The sequence below is a fragment of the Sminthopsis crassicaudata genome, chromosome 2 (assembly GCF_048593235.1).
Source record: "Sminthopsis crassicaudata isolate SCR6 chromosome 2, ASM4859323v1, whole genome shotgun sequence".
Lineage (NCBI taxonomy): Eukaryota > Metazoa > Chordata > Mammalia > Dasyuromorphia > Dasyuridae > Sminthopsis > Sminthopsis crassicaudata.
In genome coordinates, this window is record NC_133618.1 from 462,424,929 (window position 1) to 462,451,537 (window position 26,609).

Genomic DNA, 26,609 nt, shown 5'->3' on the forward strand with positions numbered 1-26,609 from the left:
AATTCTATAGCCATAATGCCTCCTTTGCAGCATCGAGGCAGCATTATAAAGTGAATAATAATTTGGTCCAATCATTAGGAAAATTTGGTTTTAAGACAAATTTCTAACACAAACTAGATGTGTGACCCTGGGCAAATAATTTAACCCATCAATTTCCCCATGCAATTCTCTAGGTCTATAAATTATAGATGAGTTGCCTATTTGCTACATCATCAGAATAGGTTTTTATATTAGGAGTTCTTCACAACGATGAAACAACAGGTCCAGAGCCCTGCCCCAAAAGAAGCTTCCAGAATACATCTCTACTCTAAAATCTTCCCTAGTTCCCATTCCATTGCTACATCATCTCTCAGGCTGATGTAAAAACCCTAGTCTAAAAGAGAATATACTTCTCTTACAATTTGTTGATTTACATTTTGAGTTGGGGAAATAACGAAATAATATGTTTGTTTAAAAAACTAGAATTAGTAAATACCTTATTTAGTCCAATAGATGATTTACTTAAATAGAGCATGTAAAAATACCTTGAAATCAAATTAATGGAAATTGGCAAAAATGATATTTATCACTTTTCTAAATAAACAATAATAATAACAATTTTCAGGTTTTTTTCCAGTTAAGGATGTATTTTAGTTCTTTTTCAGGGCAAATTTTTTTCTGGGGAAAGCCCAACATATATGTCAACATAAGTCACAAAAAAATAGAATTTTGAGAAATGCTTGATTAATTTAATCAATGTAAAAATACCAACAGGATATCTCAGGCCAAATAAATCTACTTACATGATTTACATAAAATTGTCTAAATTGTCATTTACATTGGATATCCCCCAAAGTCTCACTTTATTATCAGGTATCTTTCCTTAATTCTTGGGCAGACTCCTACATTTAGTAGATGACTTGACTAAATGATATCTCAGGTTCTTTTCAATTATATGATTTCATGTTAAGGACTCCACAAGAAGTAGTGCAGTGGATACACTGAACCTGGAATCAGGAAAATCTAGGTTCAAATCTGGTCTTAGACATTATTTGTTTCCTCTTCTGTAAAAGGTTACAGACCTTCCTAGGTTACTGTGAATATGAAATAAAATAATAAAATAATACTTGCAAAAGGCTCCACCAGCTTTAAAGCACTATATAAATGCTAATCACCATTGTTTTTAATAAGAATTATTACTAGTATATTATTTCTGAAACACAGTCCTAAGCCACACTGCAATCCTGTGAATGATGCATTATAATACATTACTCTTTTCATATCCATGGATTTCTTGAGTTTTCCTTTCATTCCATAGATAGCCATATCCATGGCTGACAAGGCAACCCATGAACTTTCTCGTGTTACCAAGTTAAGCGAGACAATTTGTCCAGGAGTAAATTTGTTTTCATTTCTTGACAGCTGAATCTGAAAGGTAATTTGAAACAAGAAAACATTATTTTTTAAAGAGATCCATATCAACACACATATGGTCACTGAGGTGGACAGCTGGCTCCTGAAGAAAATAAACTTAGAAATACTTACCTGAAGGTTATTGCCACATTTTTCTTCCACATCTAACCAGACTGAATCAGCTACTAATTCTGCCCTATCTTCTCCTGTTACAAGGTAGTAGACAAGAAGCCGGGCTGAAGGAATCATGTCCTGAGTTACTGGAATGTTTAGACTTTGATAAGATAAATGTTCAATCCTCTTTTTGGTCCCATAATTAATTATTTTGCCCTTTGATAAAACCTAAAAGAAAAACAAGACAAAGATGAAAATTTTTGGAGTGAGGTTTGCCATTCATGTAAAATTGTTCAAATGTTAGAGTCAGCCTTTGTTAATTTGTTTTTAAAATAGAGATGACCAAGAGATAGGTTCACTAAATGTATTACATGAACTCAGGTTCTCTTAATTACCATTGTAATTATTGTAGTAAAAGTGTGTATCAATTCCTTTTGTGGTATTCTTATCATTGAAACAGTAAGATTTTTGAGACTAAGAAATGTTAGGGCAAAAGTAAGTGCCCAATATTATTACTGATACATAATTGACTAAATCACCATGTAACTTCTCACACAAAGAGGTCCTGGGTCCAGATCAGACAAAGTAGGATAAAAAGTTAGTCAAGCTATTTACCAATAATGGACCATTTTAAAACTATTACTAAACAACGTAATGAAATGTACTATGGAGGTAAATAGAAATTTACTATACTTACCAAATAATTATAGAAGGTTATTTTGTCAATATATGGACTTTTAGGTTTAACAGTAATGCTTAAGTGGTCTCCCACAAGTAAAGGTTTGAAATTCTCTGTCCAGTCAATATAAAGGTAACTTTTACTAAGGGATGAATATGCAACTGCTCTATATTCTTTGAAAGCTTGGTTTTCTTCTGCAAGATTAGGGTCTTCAGTTCTGATCTAATAAAGGAGAAAAGAGACAAATGAGAACGTTACAATGAGATGTAAAATAAATTTAGAAAAAACAAAATTTTCATTCCAAAAATGAGAAAGGAGAACTTGCAACAACTGAAAAAGAATAAAACTAAGCACATAGAGAAAATAATATGTTTTTAAGGAAATAGTTAAATTAACAAAATTAAAAATAGACTATGCAAATAACATAACTGAAAGAAAGAAAGAAAAAAACAAACCTTGAAGAAATCATAAATAAAGCCCTAAAGGGGAAAAATACTATAAGACCAGATGACTTAACAAATGAATTCTATGAAATATTCAAGAAATAATTAATTCCAATGCTATTAGTCAGTCAATAAATATTTATTAAATGCCTATTATGTGATAGGTGCAGGACTAAGTGCTAGGAATACTTAAACTGCAATAGTAAGAAAAACAGAACTCCTACCAATCTCTTTCTATGATACAAATATGATTTTAATAATGAAATCAAAAGAGACAAATCAAGAAAGAAAACTCTAATGAATACTAATATAAAGTTTTTCAATAAAATATTAGCAAATAATTAAATTCAGCAACAAGTAGAAATAAACTTAGCAATAATAAAAGTTCCAATAAAATTTTGCAAGTAGGCTAAAATAACAGTTTAGAAAAATGATACAATATGACTGGCTAATTTTATGACAGGAATTCAGATTTGGTTCAATATAAAGAAGTCCAGAAATATAATAAACCATGCTAATAAAATAAATAATAAAAACCATATGATTATATTAATAGATACTGAAAAAAGCTTTTGACAAACCCCAAACTTGTTTCTATTAAAATTCTAAAAACCATAGGAATAAGTGGACCTTTTTTTTCAATGTAATTAATAATATCTCTCTAAATTTCATTTCAAATATTATATGTAGTAGGAGGAAAAGGCTTTTCCAATAAGATTGGGGTAAAGCAAAAACGATCATTTTCACTCCTACCATTTAATGTAGTACTAGAAATGCTAGCAATAGGAGTCAACCAAGAAAAAGAAATTGAAGAAACCATAGGCAAGAGGAACACAAAATTATTGCTTTTTACAAATGGTATGATGATGTATTTAGAGAGTCAATTAAAATTAATTGAATTCATAATTTCAACCAAATTGCCCCTCTAGATCTAGATCTGTCTAGATACAGCTCTTTATATACACATATAGATGTCTACATATATGTTTTATTCATATAGATCTAGATATATAGAGAAAGGAATGTTGATAATTTACATGGACTCATCTTACATTCTGCAAAATGATTAAAATTATTTTAATCTATAGATAGATAGATAGATACCTAGATATAGTTATAGCTGCATATCTAGATCTATATAGATCCACAGAGAGAAAGACGGAGAAAACTCTAATCTATGCAATGATAAATTATGGGTCTAAAAGAGTAAAGATGAAACATACCACTTACTTCCTGACTGAGAAGTGATGAAATTAAACTTCAGAGAGATAGATACAGACATTAATGGATATGTTTAACATAAGTATTTGGTTTGCCAGACTATATGGTTTTTATTTTTGTTTTTTTCTGTCCAGTACAGAGGTTGGGGGCAGTAAAAAGGACAGAGTAATTAAAAATACTTGTTATTTGAAAAAATATGAAGGAGAAAAGACTATGTGATATCACTGTTTTCTACCAATCTATTTTTTTAAGCAAGCATTTATATCTGATTAAATTTTTAGATTTTGCAACACCTCATATGAAAGAGGAGAAATAACAGTTTCATTGTTTTAAAAGCTGGGCTAACTGTAATATTAAGTAACTTCACAAAGGCCAAAAAAAGAAGAGGAAAAAAATATAATATGAGGCCCAAGAAATCTAAATCATCAACAGGTGAGAGTGAAAAAGAGAAATTCCTAGAATAAAGTTTGGCAAACTGTCAAAAGGAGCATATTATGGTGAAATTGATAGGGTACTAGTCAAAAAGAGTTGGATTCAAACCCTTCCTCAGACAGTACTAGCAGTGTGCCCCTGGGTAAGAGTCTTTTAACTTCTGTGCAGTAGGTGGTTATTGCTGTCGAGTTGTACAGCAAAGAAAGTAAAGTTTGCTAATTTATTTCTCCAATCTGTACCCATTTTGCAAATGATTAAGTGACTTAATAGTCACACAGCTAATATCTGAGGCCACATTTGAATTCAAATCTTCCTGACTCCAGGCCTGATGCTCTATCCACTGTATCACTCTGCTACCTATGCCTCAAGTTACTCATCTTTAAAATGAAGAGATCAGACTTAATGACCTCCAAGGTCCTTTCCAGCTTTCAATCTATGGTGCTATGATCTTAAATTGGAGACTCCTATTCTTGGGGCATGTGAGATGGACATATAGGTGATTATTTGTAGAGTTAGAGGATCTGAATTTGACACTGGCTTCATTACTTAGCCTTAGGACTTAAGACAAATCATTTAACTTTTCTGGGCCTCATCTATTAAAAAAAATCAAGGGGAACTAGATTAATGGTTCTTAACTTGACTTCTATAAATTTGTATATTTTTAGAAAATATCTTAACAATTATATCATAGTATAATTGGCTTCATTTATAATCAAATACATTATTCTAAGAAGTTCATAGGCTTCACCAGAATGTTAAAGGTGTGTATAATATGCAAAAAAATTTAAAACCTTTGGATTGAAGTTTTTATAATTTTTCTTCTTCTCTAACTCTATGACTTTATGGTCCTATGGTTCTTCAGCATTGGCAAAGGAAACATGGTCATGCCATTTATTAAACCCCACAGAGACCAAAGAACTAGAGAACATTATGAAAGGCAAAATGGATAACTTTGATTACATTAAATCAAAAAGATTTTGCATAAGCAAAACCAATAGAAACAAGATTAAAAGTGGAAAATACAAAGGTGGGGGAAAATCTTTACAGCCAGTGTTTCTGATAAATGTCTCATTTCTAAAATATATAGAGAACTATGTCAAATTTATAAGAATACAAGTCATTCCCCAATTGATAAATGGTCAAAGGGTATAAATAGACAATTTTAGATCATGAAATTGAAGCTATCTATAGTCACATAAAAATGCTTAAATCACTATTGATTAGAGAAATGGACATTAAAGCAATTATGAGCTACCATCTCAGATTGGCTAAGGTGACAGGAAAAGATAATGATAAATGTTGGAGGGGATGTGGGAAAACTGGGACAATACTGAATTGTTGGTGAAGATGTGAAGTAATCCAACCCATTTTGGAAAATAATCTGGAACTATGCCCAAAGGATTATCAAAACTGTGCATACTCTTTGACCCAGCAATGTCATTACTGGGCCTGTATCCCAGGGAAATCATAAAGGAGGGAAAAGGACCCACATGTGCAAAAATGTTTGTTACAGTTCTTTTTGTGGTGCAAAGAATTGGAAAATGAGTAGCTGTTCATCAATTGGGGAATAGCTGAACAAGTTGTGGTATATGAAGGTAATGTATCCAGAAAAAGAACTATAGAATTTGAATATAAATCAATGCATGTTATGTTCACTTCTTTCTTCTGTTTTTCCCCTTCTCTCATGGTTTTTCTTTTTTGTTCTGACTTTTCTCTCCCAACATGATTCATAAAGCAATGTGTATTAAAAATAAATAAATAAATAAATAAAGCTCCACAGAGTAAGAGAGAGTAGCCAGATCAACATTTGCCTTGGTAAGCAAAAGAATAATAATAATAACTAATAATAACTGACATCTCTATAGTGCTTTGAATTTTGCCCAGAAAGCCCTCTTTGTAGTGTCCAGAAACTGGAAAATGAGTGGATGCCCATCAATTGGAGAATGGCTGAATAAATTGTGGTATATGAATATTATGGAATACTATTGTTCTGTAAGAAACAGCCAACAGGATGATTTTAGAAGGCCTAGAGAGACTTACATGAACTGATGCTGAGTGAAATGAGCAGGACCAGGAGATCATTATATACTTCAACAATAATACTATATGATGATCAATTCTGATGGACGTGGCCCTCTTCAACAATGAGGTGAACCAAACCAGTTCCAATAGAACAGTGATGAATTGAATCAGCTATACCCAGCGAAAGAACTCTGGGAAATGAGTGTGAACCACTACATAGAATTCCCAATCCCTCTATTTTGTCTGCCTGCATTTTTGATTTCTTTCACATGTTAATTGTATACTATTTCAAAGTCCAATTCTTCTTGTGCAGCAAAATAACTGTATGGACATGTATACATATATTGTATTTAACATATACTTTAACATATTTAATATGTATTGGTCAACCTGTCATCTGGGGGAGGGGGTGGAGGGAAGCAGGGGAAAAAATTAGAACAAAAGGTTTTGCAATTATCAATACTGAAACATTACCCATGCATATATCTTGTAAATAAAAAGCTATAATAAAAAAAGAATTTTTCCCAGAATTTTATATATTTTCTATTGTCTATGGAAGTGACCATGTCTACTACCTGCCATACACTTTTAAATTTAATCTGTCTTATTGACATTTTCTCCATCACTTTGTTAAGATGAAACAATTAATGAAAAAAATAAATCAAGTCCTAATTTTGTAGCATTTGCTGATTTATGAGTGGTAAATGCTCTCACTGAAAATTTAACAATTACTTTTATAAGCTAGCTGCTACTGGTCCCAGAGAGCAAGAGAAATAAGGAAAAGAGGGGGAAGAGGGGGAGAAGAGGGAAGAAAAGGGAAAAGGAAAGGAGAGGAGAGAGAAAGATCATTTTAGACTTTCTCCCTCTTCCCCATCCCATCATAATAAGGGAAATAATAATGGGGGAAAATAGAGACTACTACTTAGAATTTAACATTTTAGAATTTAAAACTCCACTCTTCATAACCACCATTTCATCAGACTTCTTCTGAGGCTTGTAAGGACAGGGGATGGCAAGAGGAGAAATTATTTACCAAGTACATTTGATGAATTTATACCCCTTAAGATTTGTTCAGCCAACTAAACTGTGGCTCCCATTCCCACATGTTTAATGTAAAATTGCAGAGCTGTTCACTTGACTCATGTATAAAAATTTCCCATCTGTTTTGCACACCAGCCAAAACACACAGTCAGAAAGTACATACTGTACTAGAAAGCACAACCGTTAGGAGAATTCTACTCACGTTAAACTCCAGCGCTGTCACTTGAGATGGAAGATTAACCACAAACAAAGCTACTCCATTATTTTGATTAGTGGTACTTTTCTGGGGCTCTCTTTGCGTCTCTTCCTGATTTTCATCAATTGCTTTTGCATTCAGGGTTATCACAACCCCTCCTACAAACTGGTTGAGTGGATCCTTCACCTGAACCTGTGTACCAGAAGGACCAAAACCCAGTTGAAGAGATACTATTTCTTTTAAAGCATACAGAACCATTAGTTCTCTAACTATTCTGCTATCTTCCTATTTCATGGGGCAAAATGCTCACTATTTGATTAAATAGAAGACTCCTTAACTTATAACAGGAGAAATTAATTAGTTAATCCTTCTTAAATAGACAGTCTGTTTTGAGAACTCCAGGAAATCACAATAATATTTCACAATTTGGTAAGACTGGAAGGAAATTTAAAGGCCATCTAGTCCAACGTCTTCCCTGTGTGTTATAGGTTAAGAAGATGGAACACAAAAAATGCCAATAAATTGCTTGAAGAATTAGAACCCCTATCTCTTGACTACTCATCTAATTTTCTCTCTACTTTTTTCACTTATGATCATTCTCCTTGATTCACTTGGTTATTTGCTTGCTGTCTTCTCTATTAGATTGAAAGCTAGAGAGCAGGAACTGTTTTTAGCCTCAGCACTTAGTTCAGTGCTGATACATAGTGGGCATTAATAAATACTTATTGTCACCATATGACATGACTTTCACACTAAGAAAAGAGTAGACTAGAGGATCAGTAGATAAGCAGCTGTGATACTTGACAGCAGCAGTCTTTCTTTTACCCAATTTAGTCTTGATTAATAGGGAGAATGAAATCCCTGGGAGACAAAATTATAACAATTAAAGTTTTTTTTCCCCCTTCTATCTTACTCCCTCGTAAATATGCACTAAATTTCCATGAAAGGGCTAAGGACTCAACTAGAATAAATGTATAAAACTTTTTATGAGAAATTGAGACCCAATCTACCATTCTTTTTAAAAAATGGGAGAAACTCAGAAAAACCCCAATTTAGTATAAGGAAGATTTTTGGGGGGGAGGTACTAGATGAGTTGTTAGAGAGTAAAAATATAAAACATTCTACCCATCTATTTTTAAAATGAAGACTGGGTCAGGGCAGCTAGGTGGCGAAGTGGATAGAGCACCCGCCTTGAATTTAGGAGGACCCAAGTTCAAATTTGACCTCAGACACTTAACACTTCCTAGCTGTGTGACCCACAGATTGGGAATATAAGAAAGGAAATAAATATTTATTAAGAGCTACTGTGTCAAGCACTGTGCTAAGTGCTTTGCAAATATTATCTAATTTGTTCTTTCCAACAACTCTGGGAAGTAGGTGCTGTAAATTATCCCTGCTTTATAGTTGAAATAACTGAAGCAGACAGAGATTAAAGGACTTTCCCAGGGTAACACATAGCTAATACCGAAGGCCATATTTGAACTCAGGTCTTCATGACTCTAGGAACCAGTAATCTGCCCACTGTGCCACCTAATTCTCTACAACATTATAGCCAATAAATTAAATTCAATTCATAAAAATGCCAGCTCGATATCCTGAGCATTTAAAGGAAAGGGACAAAGGGAAGAAGAAGAGAGGAAGAAAGAATGGCAGACAGACAGAGAAATAGAGAAAGGCAAGACAGAGCCAGACATGGTGAGAGAAACAAGTAGTGAAACATAGAAGAGACTAAAAGACACAGAAAGTTACACAAAGGGACAAAGAGGCCTGCAGACAATATATACAAATATATGTGTGTGGCAAGACATGTACAAGGAAAGAAACATTCAAAAGACACTTTCAGAGAAATATGTGGGAAGACAGAAACAGAAAAGACAGAAGAAAGATAAATTTTGTACTTTTTCTGAAAGCATTTCCACCTTAATGGCTTTATAGGAACTGACTGCTAAAGACTTTTAAAGGATATGGAATTTTTATAACTGCCAGCATATCTGATGCTGTTTCTTAGTATTTGCTTCAGGGGCTGCTGGATCTGGGCCAGAGTTTTCCCATTCCTATAGTAAATAAAGGCTTTCTCCCTTCCCTGTCCTAGAGAACACAGAACTAGTAGTATTCCTTGTTCTCTTCTTGCTCCACGTCTAGTCCGATCCCATTTAGAAGGTAGGTGTATGTGTTATGTAAGTATGCATGTATTTATGTGCATATACGTGCTGCCTTTGTGTATATGTGAATATTGTACTATTGTGTATATGTGTCTTTGTGTGTATATACATGCATTATATGCATGCATATATGTGTGTATACACACACACATATATATAATATATATTATATATATATATACACACACACACACACACACACACACACACACACACACATAAATATTTTGTGCAGAGGGCCACTTAGATGATGCAGTGGATAGACTGTCAGATCTGGAGTCAGGAAGACCTATCTTCATGAGTTCAAATCTGGCCTCAGACACTTACTGGCTGAGTGAACATGGCAAATCACTTAAACCTTTTTGCCTTAGTTTCCTCAGCTGTAAAATAACCTAGGGAAGGAAATGCCAAACCACTCTAGTATCTTTGACAAGAAAACCCCAAATGGGAACATAAAGAGTCAGACAAGACTTAAAACCCACCAAACAACAAAACGCTGTGTAGAAGATAATTAGCTATTTTATAAACTCTTTATTTCTTATGTTCTTGCCTCATTTTTCCTATTTCATCCCCCCTTTCAATGCCTTCCACATCAAGGTAGAAGGAGGTACATTTACATATTTTTACAACTATCTATTAAAAAATCATCTTACCTTGATGGGAAATGGTATCCCAGGTTTCAAGAAAAGAGGAGTAGCAATCAAATTCAATTCATAAGGAGACAGGACATATTTAATTCCAGGTATTTCAGCTTCTTCATAAAATCCGCCTAATAATCAATCAATAAGCATTTATAAATAATATTATTTCCCATCCTTTGAATGTTTTTATAATGTATAATGGAGTGGAATGATCTTCCTAGATATTCCCTCTATCTCTCTTTATTTTCTATATGTATATGGTTCAGTTATTTGGTCATTTAGTCATTTGTTCAACCAATCAACCACTTTGTACAGTTATTAAGCACTTATTAAATGTATGACTTTATAGTATACATTATGATTAGTGCAAGACCCATTTCTTTTTTCCCTTTTCTTTCTTTATTTAATATTTTATTTTCCCTGTTACATGTAAAAAACATTTTTAACATTCATTTTTAAAACTTTGAATACCAGATTCTCTCCCTTTCTCCTGCCCCAGCTCCCTCATTGAGAGTGAAAATAATTCAATATACATATGCAGTCATGCAAAACATTTTCTTTTTTTTGAGCTTTTTATTTTTAAAACATATGCCTGGATAATTTGACAACACTGACCCTTGCATGGCCTTGTGTTTCAGATTTTCTCCTCCTTCCCTCCCACCTCCTTCCCTAGATGGCAAGCAATTAATTATATGTTAAACATGTTAAAATATATGTTGAATCCAATATGTATAAACATATTTATACAATTATCTTGTTGCATAAGAGAAATCAGATCAAAAAAAGAAAGTAAATGAGTAGGAAAACAAAATGCAAGCAAACTAACAAAAAGAGTGAGATTGTTATGTTGTGATCCACATTCAGTTCCTACAATCCTCTCTCTGGGTGTAGATGGCTCTCTTCATCACAAAATCATTGGAACTGGCATCAATCATCTCATTGTTGGAAAAACTCACATTCATCATAATTGATCATCATATAATGTTGTCATGTGCAATGATCTCCTAATTCTGCTCATTTCACTCAGCATCAGTACATGAAAGTCTCTCCAGGACTTTCTAAAATTATCCTCCTGATCATTTCTTATAGAACAATAATATTCCATAACATTCATGTACCACAACTTATTCAGACATTTTCCAACTGATGGGCATCCATTTAGTTTCCAATTTTTTGCCCATGTGAGTCTCTTTCCCTTCTTTAAGATCTCTTTGGGATATAGGCACAGTAATAACATTGCTGGGTCAAAGGGTATGCACAGTTTGATAACTTTTTGAGCATAGTTCCAAATTGCTCTCCAGAATGGTTGGATCCATTCACAACTCCACAACAATATATTAGTGCCCCGGTTTTCCCACATCCCCTCCAATGTTTGGCAAGACCCATTTCTAATGTCATATCTTTTCATGAAGTTTTCCATAACCCACATGCCAGATTTTACTTACATATTGTAGAGCCCTAGTAGAATGTAAGTTCTAGGAGGCCAGGGATTGCTTCTTTTTTTTTTTTTTTTTTTTTTTTTGTCTTGGTATCCTTAGCTTAACACAATGTTTTGTATATCATCAACAATAAATGCTTATTGAATTGCTCAATTAATGTAGTATATTGTACCTCTTTTCTGGGACTTTTTGATTCAGTCTTTGCATCAAAGCTGTTTCAGTATATATTATTTTTATTCATAGAATAGAGGACCAATAGGATGTAAGATAGTAGCATTGAGAATATTTCCTGATACATAGTGGATATTTAATAAATGTTTGATTGTCTGATTGGTCAACTGAATGATAAGAACATATATCTGGAATTGGAAGAGTCCTTAGTTCCAGCTCAATCCCCACACTTAAAAGTTGAAATTAAAGTTAGGAATAGTTAATTAACTAGACCAAGATCATACACACCATAAATAACAGAGCTGGGATTTGGACTTAGATCTTTGACTAAAAATCCAGCCATTTTTTGGTCATGTCATTTAAGTTCCATCAGTGCAGGGCATATGTGTTTATTTTCTTGTATCCCTCTCAATGCACTCAACACAATGTTGAGAGAATAAGCACTTAATAAATATTCATTAACTATTTAGCTGAATGAATGAGGAAAGCAGAAGACAAGTTTCCTGTCCTCAACAACTTTACTGTTCAGCTGAGAAAGCACATGTGTAAAACAACTGGATTCCAACCAATGGAATGAAACAACCAATGAAACATTTCCAAGTTAACGTCCAAGCAAAATAAATAATACATACTGAGTGGTAGTGCTTTTAACAGACGAGGAAGAAGAGGTGTAGTTTTAGAAGAAAATGACAATCAGTCATTCAATAAATATTCATTAAATGCTTACTATGTGCCGGGCATTGTGCTAACATTTGAGGATACAAAGAAAAGCAAAATATAGTCTCTGCTCTCAAGGAGTTCATAGTTTAATGGGGGAAACAACACGTAAGCAACTATACTCATACACGCTAAGATAGGGAAAATGTCAGAGAAGGCACTAAGATTGAGAGACTGGCTTCTCTTAGAAGTCCTAGCTGAAGTTGAGATTTGAAGAATCCCAGGGAAATCCAGGGAAGTCTGGCACATATGAAGAGAAAGAAAGTTGTAGGCATGAGGGTGATGAGGGTAGAATCTCAGATCTTTGACAGCAGCAAGATCACAGGGAATGGCACAATGAAGAGAAAGCCCATATTCTACACACCTAAGTTGCTCCCTAAAGTAAGAAGGGAGGAGCACTGATTGTCTTGCTCTTTTGATCTTAATTGGGTCTTTTGCTCTTTAAATGGATTTTTATTAGTCTCACACATTTGGTTGAGGTCTTTGGTAGAATTCTTGGCTGAATTCTTTGCATTGACAAAACCACCATCCCTGTTACTGTATCCAATTCAAAAGACAAGATATGATGTCACTCCTAAGGTTATATTTCCTCTATAAAAGGACCTACTCTACTGCAATTCCCCCACTAATGCCTATTAAGATTCTAACTTGTTTTTAGGGTTAGCCTGCCAATCAGTGGTTTAATTCCCATTTTATGACATCTTTCTCCTTATCATGGCTACCTCCTTTTTAGGGTTAGTATGCTTGTTAAACTTTTTTAGGAATTTAACCGCCAGTCAATGGCATAATCCCTACTTTTTAAATCCTTTTTAGGATTAACCTGCCTTTATGGAGTCAAAACAAAACAACTACAAAAAAAAAAAAAAAAAAAAAAAAAAAGGTTTATTAGGAACTTGTCACACCTTAAAGGTAGTTTCCTTCTTAATGGTCGCCTTCCTTCTAGTTAATTATGAGTTCTGCTAGGGAACTTGTCTTTCCTCTTGTTAATTGCTAAAAATCTCCTTTCCTTACTAAAAACCCTGAAGGATTTAACCTGCTGTTAGCAGCATAATAAAATCTTTGTCTCTTGTTTTGGAGAAGATCTAAACTTATAAATTATTTTGAGATAACCTGTGACTTTGGCTTATAATCCAACATTTTTGGGGTCACACTCTAAACCCTATCACTTTGGTGGGGAGTCTGAAACACCGATCTATTTTTGTTGGTTCTGCATTTCTGCATCCCAAAACCACAATGGAGGAAATGATTTCAGTAAATATGCTCAGAGTAGGGAGATGGAGTGTCTTATTTGAGGGACAACAAAGAGGCCAGGATCACTGGATCAGAGTATAAAGGGGATTGGGAGAAAGAGGAGTATAAGGTATGGAGTGGATAAGTTATGAATGACAAAAAGAGGATTCTTTATTTCACCCTAAAGGTGAAAGGAAGGCACTGGAGTTTATTGCAGATATAGGGTGGGTATGATATGGTTAGAGCTAGGCTTCAGAAAAAAATCATTCTGATGACTGAGTTGGAGATAGACTGCAGTGGAAGATAATTGAGGTGGACAAGCTACTTGCAATTATCTAAATATGACATGATAAATTTCAAGTCATTCAAGTATCTTTTCTTCAGAGAAAAATGATGAAAAATTAATGCCTGAAAATGTAAATATAGGAGTTAGTGACATATAGATCATTGAAGCAAGGAGGATAAATGAGCTCTCTGAATAATGAAATTAAAAATGAAAGAACAGAGTCAAAGAGTAAACTTGCATGGGTGGGTTTAGAAAGGAAATAATACAAATAGGATAGAGAGAGATCAACCCTTTTCTTGAAAAGGTGACCAATAGTATTAAATTAATTGTGTAACAATAACTATTAACAAACATTAATTGAGCACCTACTATATCTAAGACTCTGTGACGGGGTGGCAGAAGAATTATAAGATGTATTTTTTTTTTCCTTCAAGGGAAAAGAATTAGGAATTAAAAAGAAAGGATATAAACACAGAAAACTAATTCATCCTAGGAATACAAAGAAGATCAGATAAATGGTCACTAGATTTGATTAGGAAAAACTAACAGGTATTCCTAACAAGGACAGTTTTAGTGGAGTAATAAGAAAAGTCTTTCATAGACCACTGCCCAAGGCTTTCTCAGCTGAAGTCCTTGACTCATGCTTTATTTAAGAAATTTGGACCAATTGCTTCAACATCTCTTTTTTTCCTCTTTGTCATTTCATTACTACTTGAAAATATCCCCAATTATTTTTTTCCTTTACTTCTGACCTGAGGAAGAAGTGGCTCTTCTCCTGACTAAGACTAAACCCTTTATATGTATTCATCTATTCTCTATAGCAGATTGTCTTTACAATCATCCCTATCCCCTTTATTATCCAATCATCCCCTAGCTAGTGATTCCTTTTCTGTTGTATAAAAAACATGCCCAAGTTTCTCCATTTTTTGAAAAAAAAAAAAAACAACTCATTTGAGTCCCACTGTTCCTGCTTATTATTATTCTATATCTCTCCTCCATTTTTCAGGTAAACTCTCTAAAAAAATCATCTTTACTTAATTTGGTACCTCCATCTCCTCTCCTCTCACTCTCTTCTAAACTATCTACAATCTGGCTTGTAATTTCTCAACTGAAAATGCTTTCTGTCCAAAGTTACCAATTATCTCTTAATTGTCAAATGTAATGATGTCTTAATCTTTATCCTTCTTGATTTCTCTTCAGCATCTGATAGTGATTATTAGCTATTTTCTTCTTTCTGGATTCTTATAACACTTTTCTCTCATGATTCCCCTGCTTGTCTGACTATTTCTTTTCAGACTCCTCATTGATTCTTTATCCATGTTACAACCACTAACTGTGGGTATATTCCAAGGCTCTGTCCTTGGCTGCCTTCTTTCTTCCTCTCTACATTCTTAATTTTATCTTTATGGCAAAACTCATAATTCTACTACATTTCTCTATTACTGCTTAGGTTATCACTTCTTACTAATCTTTGGAGTTTAAAATCACCCTCAACTCCTCACTCTCACTTATCCCACATATCCAAATTAGTTGGCCAAACCTGTCATTTCTGTCCCCATATCTCATCTTTCCTTCTATTCACACAACCACCTTCTAGTTCAAGCTTTCAGCACCTCTGTCTTAGACTACTTTAAATGTTCTCTTAATTGGTGTTGTGTAATGTTTGGGCTAGCTTTCTGGAGGTCCTTCTGACAGGCCTTGGTCTCAGCAAGATAGATCCCACAAGAATGGTCAGGAATAGAATCTAGAGTCTTTATTCTGGCCCAGTTTTGATCTTAGTGGAGAAGTGCAGGAGGCATGAGAGCCACCAGGAGGATGGTCAAAGACAGAACATCTCATTTCCAATCCTTCTTAGCTCTTATATACCCTAGTATAATTACATCATTACAGCACACTGAATATGTGTGAACTAGAGAACCATCATTTTATCAATTCCACTGAGTTAACACCTTGTTTCAAATATACTTCTCCAGAGTTCCAGCCCTCTACAATGTTGCCTTATGACTCTTTCTGCCTCTTCCTATTCAAAAACTCTACTGAGGCTCTAGTATCTCTAAGATCAAATATAAACTCCTCTGTTTGATATCTATAATTCTTTACAATACTGCTTTTTCTTACTTTTTTTAGTCTTACTACCCAGAACTCTCTTCTACAGAATCTGCAGTCCAACTAAACTTACCCACTTGTTCCTTCTACATGATATTTCAATTCCCATCTCTGCATCCTTGCACTTGTCTCTCATACTGGGAAATGCAGTTCCACTTCGCCTCTTTCTTTTTCTCTTGATATCTTTAGTTTTCTTCAAAATTCAGCTCAAACTGTATATTATTTCTGGTCTTTCCTGATTCCCACAACTACCAGTGTCTTCTTTCCTGTGATTCTCTTGTATTTTTAAAAATATTGCTTATATACACATATATGTATGTATTGGTTCTCTCATAACTTAAGCTCATGATGGTAGGGTCTGTTTCCCTTATGTATTTGTATCACTGCTGTTTATCATAATGATTGGCATATAGTAGGTGATTAATGAATGCCTATTTATTGATTGATTTACATAAGTTAAAATGCATTGCTTTTAGGAACAAGTGGCAGGGGTGTGGATTGTGGGGGAAGACATTTCTAGCTTACAACTAGAAGAGATCTTATCCTATGATGTGAAATAAAGGACAGTGAGAATTGGTATGCTAAAGCTAGAAGGGAACTTAGAACATAGAATGTAAGAACACAGAACCTGACATGTTAGTGTTAGAAGGAACCTTAGAATGCATAATGTTAAAAAATAGAATATTACAGCTGGAAAAGTCCTAAAAGAACAACTTCAATTCTTTCATATTAAAGATACAGAAATCCAATTTTTCAAAACCTAATTATAAGCTACAGAGAAAGCATGTAATCCAACCAGTCAACAGGCATTTAAGGGCTTATTATATTACAAATACTATATACTATGTAAATGCATTCCTTATTCTATTAAACCTAACTTTTGCCACAGTTGTTTCTGGAACACAGCTCTACCACTAACCAATTGTGTCATTTTGAAGAGATCACGGAGTAATGTCATGGGAAGAACAAGGGATTTAAAGTCAGATTACTTAGAATCTTGGCTCTACTACTTACTATCTCAATGACTTTGGGTACTTTTGGGTACTTCTCTGAGCCTCAATATCTTTATGTCCCTAAGTAGAGGATTAACCTGGATCATCTTTAAGATCACCTTCTACCTTTCAATCATGTCATCTTGGGACTCTTGAATTTATAAAATAATAATAGAAATGTAGCATCTGTTCATACTGTTTCTCTTTTATTCATGTAAGCATATATACACATATAATTGATGTTTATAGTTTATTGATAGATGCTAATATTTTATGCATCTGGAATCCCTTCAGAACAAGAGCAATTCATAATCAAATTCTCTTAATCATTCTGTAAAATTCTTCTTCATAAATCCTACAGAGAGTTTTACCCAACACATAAATCTTACTATTTTCTGGGTACAAGCACACTTTCTTCTACTATTCTGTTAGAGCTTGTTCTCAATACATAACAGACTTTTCTTGACCTTGATGTCATGCTTTATGCCACTCCTATGTGATATCCAAATATTTAACCACAGTCACTCATTCTGGCACAAAATGTCAAACTCTTACCTGTTGACTCCAGGACTATAACAGTCACATACAGGTATTTATTATTCAAGTCTTCCAGGCTTCGATACGATAATTCTTCAATTGCCTTTTTACTGTTAAATGTGACTTCTGTGATTCCATTTATCATCTGTTTTTCAAGAGACCAAAAGTGTGTAACATTTGCCACATTATAAAGGTAACATATATATTATTACACAGATAAATTTATATTATATTATATACATATTTATATGTACATATAAATATATATAATTATAAAGGTAAATAAGAGTCCATCTTGAGCAGCCTTTAGCACAATTAGCAGTCATATGATAATACAATACATAGAGGTAAACATTAAGGAATACTGCCCCAGTTCTATATGGTGAGTGTATGTGGAAGTTTTACTTATTTAATATTCAGCTTTGCCCTCATACTGGCTTCTTACCAGACTATATGCCTTGATGCAACTCCACACTATTCTGCTTTGTTAGCTAAGAAAGACCCTGTGCCCTTCCCCCAACTGAAATTGATGCCACAAAGCTGCTGTTTTCTATTTAAAATATGAATCCAAAATTCAATAACTGTTTTCTGCCAAGTGACAGTGTAGCAAATCTAGGATATTGTTTTTGAAATCGAATGGTTCTGAGGGGCAACTGAATAAATTTAAGAAACCTATAATGTAAGGTTAATATCACAGAAAATTAAAGTAGTTCCTTTTTCAAGTACTGATCAAGTCTACATTAGCAAAAAAAAGTGGAAAAGTGAATACATAATTAAGTCTGATTTGTCTATAATATTCAAACGTAAAGCTTCTTAAAAATATAAATGATAAGAACACATTGATACTTCCATGGACATGTGATCTCATCTCAATGATGTGGCTTGCAACCAATTCTTGTCATTATTTCATGAATAAAAAAAGGAAATTTGCCTATTACAGTAGATCCCTTCTTCTTTATCTTTTAACTTTCCACAGGTACAGGAACACCACTCAGTCTGCCCATCTGTTCATCATCCCTCACTTCTTATGAGACCTGCTTTCTTTTTCTTATCAAAAATTTCCTAAAGAGCAAATTTTAAGCCACTTGTTAACAAATCCTTAGCAGTCCCTCATTTCTATATTCTATAGCCAATTTATGAGTTCTACGTACCTACCTATAATTCTGATTCTTTTGATGTTATATTACTCTTATTTTGTAGTGATTTAACATTCCCAGAAACATAGTGGTACTAAAAGATCAGGTTTTGTTTCAGAGAGCATCTTAGGAACTTCAAGAGCACTACACACTAACAAAATGCAATCTAGCTTACTCTCTTCTTCCTATCAACTCTGAGTCCACTTCAATCTCTATCTATAATGTCTAAGACTAAGACATGTGTATTTGTAGATTAACTCAATATGTTGTCAATCCAACTACATATTATAGTCTTAATAATAGGTACCCTTCTTCTACATTTTTTTGTCTTCTATATGGATTGTTACAATAGTCTTTTTATACTGCCCATTAATGACATAAAGAAGACCTTGCAGTTTTGGGGGGATTAATTTGGTCAAGGATATCTGAAAAAGGGAGAATCTGAAGGACTGCATCAGTTAAAGCATATGGCTTTTTCCTTTGACTTGCCTGAGTCATTTTCCATGACAGTGATAAACACCTTTAGTAATCTTATGTCCTTCTGTTTCATGTCTGACAATATCAATAATTAGATCATGGAGAAAAATTAACTCTGTCCTCGTATCTATCAATTTTGTATAATTTTTTCATTTGCATGGGAGACAATTTGTGAAAAACCAGTCTCATGAAGGCTTATTCTAAGTAGAATTATCTAGAATTATCTGAAAATTGCCTTAATTTCTCTTTTATAAGGATCATAGAATTTTATACCTGAAAGGGTCATCTTGGTAATCTAGTCTAATACACAGAATTTGGACCTAGAAAAGGGAAGTAATTTGGACAGAATCACACTAGCAAATTAAAATCTGGATCAGAACTACAATTCAGATATCCTAACTCAGTTGTTTCCAGTTTTCCTTGCATCTTACAGTTATCATTCGAGGACCTCCACAGTTGTCTAAATGATTTTCTATAGCCTTCATCTATGATCTCATGTTTGTTACAGTATTATTCAAACACCCCTGTCATTCCATTCTAATACCTCTAAAACTCTATTATCCTATGTATATGATTACATGTATAAAGACCATACCCATGCCTATATATAAAAATATGTATAACAAATAAATATACATTTCATTTTGTGAAAATATCATTGTAGAATCTTACCTGTGCCTGCTGCATTGATTTATGCAACATTTCTTTCTTATCTTCTTCTAAACTTTCTTTTATTCCAAAATTGATATAAACATCTCCCTCAGAGACCTTCTTATTATAAAAATAGCTGTCAAATGATAACATAATTAAACCACTTAAAAGTTATCATAATGATTTTCATATAAAATAAAACTATATTTAATTTTATATCAAGTTTTGATCCTTACAATAGATTGAGTTATAGGTAAAGCAGAGATTATTTTCTCTATTCAATAGATAAGAAAATCCAGGCCAAGAGTTCATAAGATCATAGATTTAAAGCTGAAAGAGACTTTAGAAGTCTTCAATTTTATAGAACAAGAAATGGGGCTCAAGAAAGATTAAGTTATTTATAAAGTATCTGAGGCAAGATTAGAATTCAGCTCTTTCTGAATATATGTGCTCACTTAATAAGATTCATTATTTGCACTAATTGGAATCTAGCCATACTCTCTTCACTGAGCCATCCAAGCTCAATGTGCCCAAGATTGCACAAAAGGATTCAGACCTAGTTTAGAGAATCCTGACTGGTGAATGAATGAAGAGAACTTCTTCCTTCCCATTGAGCCTGGATTTTTGACACAATTACTTGTTCACTGATTGACTCCAGGCAAAGAGATCCATCTCTCTAAGCCTTGGTCTATAAAATGGTGGAAATAGTATATCATAAATGCTATTTATCTCTCAGGTATATTGTGAAAAAGTAAAGCATTATGTATACTTTAGATCCTTTATATTAATTTTAGCTAGTATGGTTAAACTTCAAAATGCTATATAAATGTGAATTTATACACTGTTTGGCAAAGGGAATGGACAATTAGTAATAAAGCCAGATTTAAGATTTGCCTCTGACATATTCTGGTTATGTAACCCTGAACTATGTGATCTTCACTTTCCAGTGTCCTTAGTAGTAACTTTCCACAAGTATAAGTTTCAGAGAAGGAGCTAACCTTCATTGGGAGAAAGAGTTTATTCATCTTAGTCTTCATTCAAGGTCCTCCATATTTGTATTAATGAACTCCCAGATCTCATATATATTACTTTGTGTTTGTTATGCCTTCACTTATATACTCCTGTCATATCAAGAAAGGAATCAATCAACTAACTTTATGATACTATGATCCAATCATATCTCCCAACTAATGAAATCAGAAGTCCAAGACTTCACCTGGCCACTGTGCTATAATATATTAGTTGGCCATATAAACTGACAAGTGATGCTTAGAGAGCACTGTTATTTCTTTCCCTTTCTGCCTATATAGAAGACACCATTGAAGATATATCCTCGTGGACACTGGTAATTCTGGAGTGGACAATTTCAGTTAAATGATGGAAGTCAGATTGCTGAGGGTTTGATAAATAATGAAAAGAAAGGAAGTGATAGCACTGAGTATACATGACTTTTTCAAGTTCAGCTGAAAAAGAGAAGAGAGATAAAGAATGATAGCTGATTGGCATGGTAGAAACTAATGAGGATTTTTTTAAGGATGGGGGAGACATCTATTTGTTTGTAGGTAGCAGGAAAGGAGCCAGTAGATAAGGAAAGATGGAGGAAAACTGCTGAGAAGAGGGGATAAGATCAAGCCTTATCTTGATCAAGAGTACATATAGTGGAGGTGACGTTGGCAAGTAGAAAGGCCACTACTTCATTAGAGATAGAGTGAAAGAGGAGATAATAGGGGACATGGCAAAGGGAAGATGGGGATGAGAGAAGAAGAAACCCTCCATGAATGGTCTCAACAGTTTGGTGAACTCTGAAGCAAACATACTTTCCGCAGACAGAATAAATAATATCTTACATAGTACATTAATAGTTTTCAAATCTATGTAGATAGTGACCAATAAAATTCAAATTTTTAAAAAAATATTACTGAATCCTTGTTCCTTTTGTCATCATATATTTTCTGTCAATATGTACTAATAAATGTACTGTACTGCGACCGTTTTTTAAAACAAAACAAAGGGTCACAGGATTATATACTAAAAAAAATGGTAAATTTGAAAATTGATTCACTTACATAGCTTTTATAGTAATACTGAAGTCTTCAAATTCTTTGTAGCTAATGAAGTTCTTTTCTGGTTCTATTGATACAGAAAAGCGTGGCATCACTGAAAATAAAAAATGAAGAAAGAATAAAATAATTGAAATATTATTTTAAAAGCACAAAGCTTTTTGGTATAGCTGGATGGACTATTAAGATAGGAAAAATTTGCTTCTTAATATTCCTCCCATTTGATGAAATGACATTGATTCATTATTCCTTACAGCAAAATTTAGAATAGAAATTAGAAAATTAGAAAAGGTTTATTCTTTAAAAATAAGATTAATTATTAAAGATTATTAAATAAATAATCTTTATTTAGTAAAGATTAAATAAGAGACTTAAAAAGTTAAAATAGTTCCCCCAAGATTACAAAGTTGGTGCCAGACTAAGAACTATATAACCCAGGAATCCTGATTCCTAGTCCATAACATGCTACTTTAAACATATGATTTGTCATTATTATAATTATTCCTGCTTCTTTTTTCAAAGTAGCTTACTATTTTACAATTTATGGAAGACAAACCATTTTAAAAGAAATCCTTAAAACACAATAAAAAATCTCAGCAATTGCTGGAAATTACCATATTCCTTAATTTCAAAATATGTAAGGCCTAATGTTGTAAAGTCTTCTTTGTATTTGGCTTTAATTGTCCACACTCCATATCTAGGAAACAAAATAGTCAAAATTACTTAAAAGTTGTCATCAATTAATAATAGTTCTCATCTTGACCCAGAAGATATCAAACACTTTATTTTTAGATGGGAAAAAATTAACTTAAAATCAATATGACCATACATTTCACACGTATATTTTGTATCTTCCACTTAGTTGCAATAATACTGAGTGTGATAATGAGTTTATGTGAGATTAAATCCATATTATTGAAATTTATATTTTCTTTTTTTTATTCAATTTAACTCAGAAAGCACAGTGTTTGCAAGGTACTGCATTTATGTCACTAGTAATAGCTTCTTTCCATTTGTTATGGTTTATTATAACAAATAATTGTTATATGAAGAGTTTACCTTATTCTATCAGACAAGTTCCTCTAAAAGCAAGAGATTGAATTTTATACAGTCTCAAATTCCCTTTCTCAACTAGTACAGGCTTCATTCAACAATTAAGAGTTCAACTATTCAATACCTATTTCTGAGGCTAATATAGTTAGTAAATAAATAAATAAAATATTCATTTTTCGGAAGAAGAAAAAGCTGCAGATAATCAAGTTCATTTTCTAGTAGCATTGTTTCCTAGCAATGTCTTCTCAAATGTGTATTGAATTGAATAAAATTTTATTAGTGGGCCAATCTTGAAGTCTAACTTCAACAATTAATTATAAACTTTAGAAAATAAATAATGCTGTTGCCCAAAACACTTGATATAGAACACTGTTTGCCAAATGGTGAAATTCTGGAATTGTGAGAAATCGATCATTTAGACCTTATGTGAAATTATTGGACTATGGACCTTTATTATTTAGATAGTGTTCTTTATTTTCAAAGAACTGTACAATTATCAAAGTATCCAAGTATCTCTTTATTCTGCAGTTTTCTTCACACTCTCTACCAAACCCCCAGCTCTCCTCTCCCTACCAGACCTTTATCACCCCACTCTACCTCCACCAACAAATTTCCAAAACTGGGAGGGACAGGGGAGAGGGTTGTGAAAATCTCAGAATACTCTGTGAAACTCCAGCACCCTCTGCTGGACTGAGGCAAAAAAAAAAAAAAATTTAACACTCTTTCCTGTCCCCTTACCTCCAACTTCCACAAAATCACATTTGGCTAGTACTGTTAAAACACTAGAGCAGGAATAGAATTTAGAGCACTGAACACAGCTTAGTAAAACTGAAGATAATCATAAAATGTTAGCACTTAGAACATTAGAACTAGAAAATTCCTTACATAGAAAATATTAGAGCATAAAACCTCAAATTTTAAAGGTAAAAAGAAACTCAAAAATTAATATAAAATATAGATTTTAGGACTTAAGGAGTCCTTTGGTGTAGACTGGACATATTGCTAGAAAGAATGAGGTCACCTCTCTAGTACTCCAAGAAGGCCCTTCATCTTGTAAACCAATTTCTCTGTGTATCATGAACCTCTGCCACTTAAATCACTTCATCTTTCTGAGTTTCACTTCTCTTATAAAAGGGGAAAAATAAAATTTTCATAAGTGCAACCATAGTTGTTGGTATAGGACATAACCAATATGCCCAAGCACACTTTAACATCTCAAAAAATTATTAAACATCTCATATTGTATTAAACATATTATATGCCAATTATTAAAATTCAATTTAGTGTCTTTATTTTGTTTGATGAATTAAAATGTCCTTTATGATTTTATGCTTAATAAAGATTCATTTTTTTAACTGAAAAAAAAAATTCTCTGGGTAGATATCCTAATGAATTGGGTTCATGCCCAGGGTCACAGGATTATAAAAATAAAGTTAAAAAATGGATTTTCTAATGTTAAAAACTATGTAAATGTAAAAAGATTACATACTTACATACATATTAGATATATGTGAAACAACATAACATAATAGAGAATCAGCCTTGGAGCTAGTTGTCTGAATGGGCAAGTCAGTTAAACTTCCATGATTAAACAGCTCTCTAAGACTATAAATTGTAAACACAATGCAGACTTGCATTAGTAAAGGGATTTTTCCTAATCCTAATAGATAATATATCACATATGTAAGTGCATCTAATACATAATATGTATATATTATATATGTGTATGTACACAGGATCTCTGATTTTCTTCTAGTAGGGCACCCCTCCTATCATCTTAGAGCAAAAACCATTTATGATTTATTAAATAATTTTTAAAGGGTTGTGTAAGTCACAGAGATTGTTACTATGATACCTGCTCAATTAATAATAGTGAGTGTTAGGGCTTACTGCCCTCTCTCTCTCTCCCTCTCCTTCTGCCTCTGTCTCTCCATCTCCTTCTCCCTCTTTTCCTCCCTCTCTCTCTCTGTCTAGGTCTGTCTGTCTTTCTCTCTCCCTTTCTTTTTCCTTCCTTCTCTCTCCCTCCCTCTCACCTTCTCTCATTTTTCCCCTCTCTCTTCAATGTCTCTCTTTTCCTTTCTCCTTCCTCTCCCTCTATCCCAGCACCTATTTTCTGTATATTTCCAAACAATGGTTTGGAAGAAACAGAGAACATACCTTATAGACTAATCATGGCATATTAGGCATCTGTTCCTACACTGGAATGATTCTAAGACTTTGATTAAAAAAATATATTCTGAAGCACCTTTTTAAAAAATCCTTTTCCAAACACACTTCTCTGGGCTCAAATACACCCTTAGGAAAGGAGAGTTGGAAAGGCAAGCTGTAGTTTTTGCCAGGATACTGACTTTTATTAGTCATGGTTTTCAAAAAAAATGTCAGCTTGCTAGGGCCAGCCTAAGGTAGTTTTACGTGTGTTTGTGCCACGCTATCTTTGTGTCCCCTCTAGGTGGCTCTACATGACTAACTTTCTGTAATATGATGGGCACAAGAATCACAAAATATTAGAGCTGGATGTGAGGGGATCGGCTAGGTGAACGCCTTCATTTTATATGAGGAAACTTACATGTGACCTCTAGAAAAGTGAAGGATTTATCCAAGATCACACAGCAAAAAATGGCCAGTGAAACTTGAATTCAGATCTTCTGATACTTAGGGCAGCTAGATGCCACAATAGATAAAGCTCCAGGCCAGGAGTCAGGAAGACTCATCTTTCCTGGTTCAAGTCTGGCCTCAGACACTTCCTCGCTATGTGAGCCTGGCAGGTTACTTACCCCTGCTGGCCTCAGTTTCTTCATCTGTAAAATGAGCTGGGGAACAAAATGGCACAATAGGATCTTTGCCAAGAAAACCCCAAACGGGGTCGTGAAGCGTTAGATGCAACTGAACAGCAACAACTTCTGATACCAAGCTACATGAGAACACATCCATTTTAACTAAAGTATAATTATGTAAAAATAACTACAACTTAAGAACCTAAGAGTTAAGTCACTTTCTGTAGATTGTACAACCTGTGTATATATGAGCAAAATTTGAACTTCGGATTCCTTGCCTCATAGAGGAACTTTATCATTTCCCCCACACTGACTCAGTGGGCCAGGATGTCAATTATAGATCTCCATCGTTAGAGCAAGCTTTCTCATAGGGACCCCCTACATAAAGTCATAGATCCAAACAAGCAAAATAGCCTGAAATACTTAATACTTATATGGGGGAATAAAGAGAAAAGTAAAGACCTATTATGTGCCAAGACCTGGACTATTACTATCTTATTTGTTTCTTACAACTTTCTGGGAGGTGGGTGCCATTATTATCCTCATTTTTATGATGAGGAATGTCTTCACATGAGGAACCTGAAGCAAACAGAGGTTAAATGATTTGTCCAAATTTACATATCTAATAATTGTGAAT

At 33.7% G+C, this 26,609-nt stretch overlaps 1 protein-coding gene across 4 annotated transcripts in view; it reads right to left on the reverse strand.

The window, feature by feature from the left end:
• Positions 1–26,609, reverse strand: part of C5 (complement C5) — a 117,783-nt gene that overhangs the window by 80,801 nt on the left and 10,373 nt on the right. For all 4 annotated transcript variants that reach the window (XM_074292944.1, XM_074292943.1, XM_074292942.1 and 1 more), the window contains exons 6-14: positions 22,760–22,842; positions 22,152–22,242; positions 20,107–20,221; positions 17,840–17,966; positions 10,356–10,471; positions 7,547–7,732; positions 2,204–2,407; positions 1,525–1,734; positions 1,252–1,407 (exon numbers count right to left, since the gene is read on the reverse strand). In XM_074292944.1, the coding sequence (XP_074149045.1) occupies positions 1,252–1,407; positions 1,525–1,734; positions 2,204–2,407; positions 7,547–7,732; positions 10,356–10,471; positions 17,840–17,966; positions 20,107–20,221; positions 22,152–22,242; positions 22,760–22,842 (1,288 nt within the window). The remainder of the gene's footprint in view (positions 1–1,251; positions 1,408–1,524; positions 1,735–2,203; positions 2,408–7,546; positions 7,733–10,355; positions 10,472–17,839; positions 17,967–20,106; positions 20,222–22,151; positions 22,243–22,759; positions 22,843–26,609) is intronic.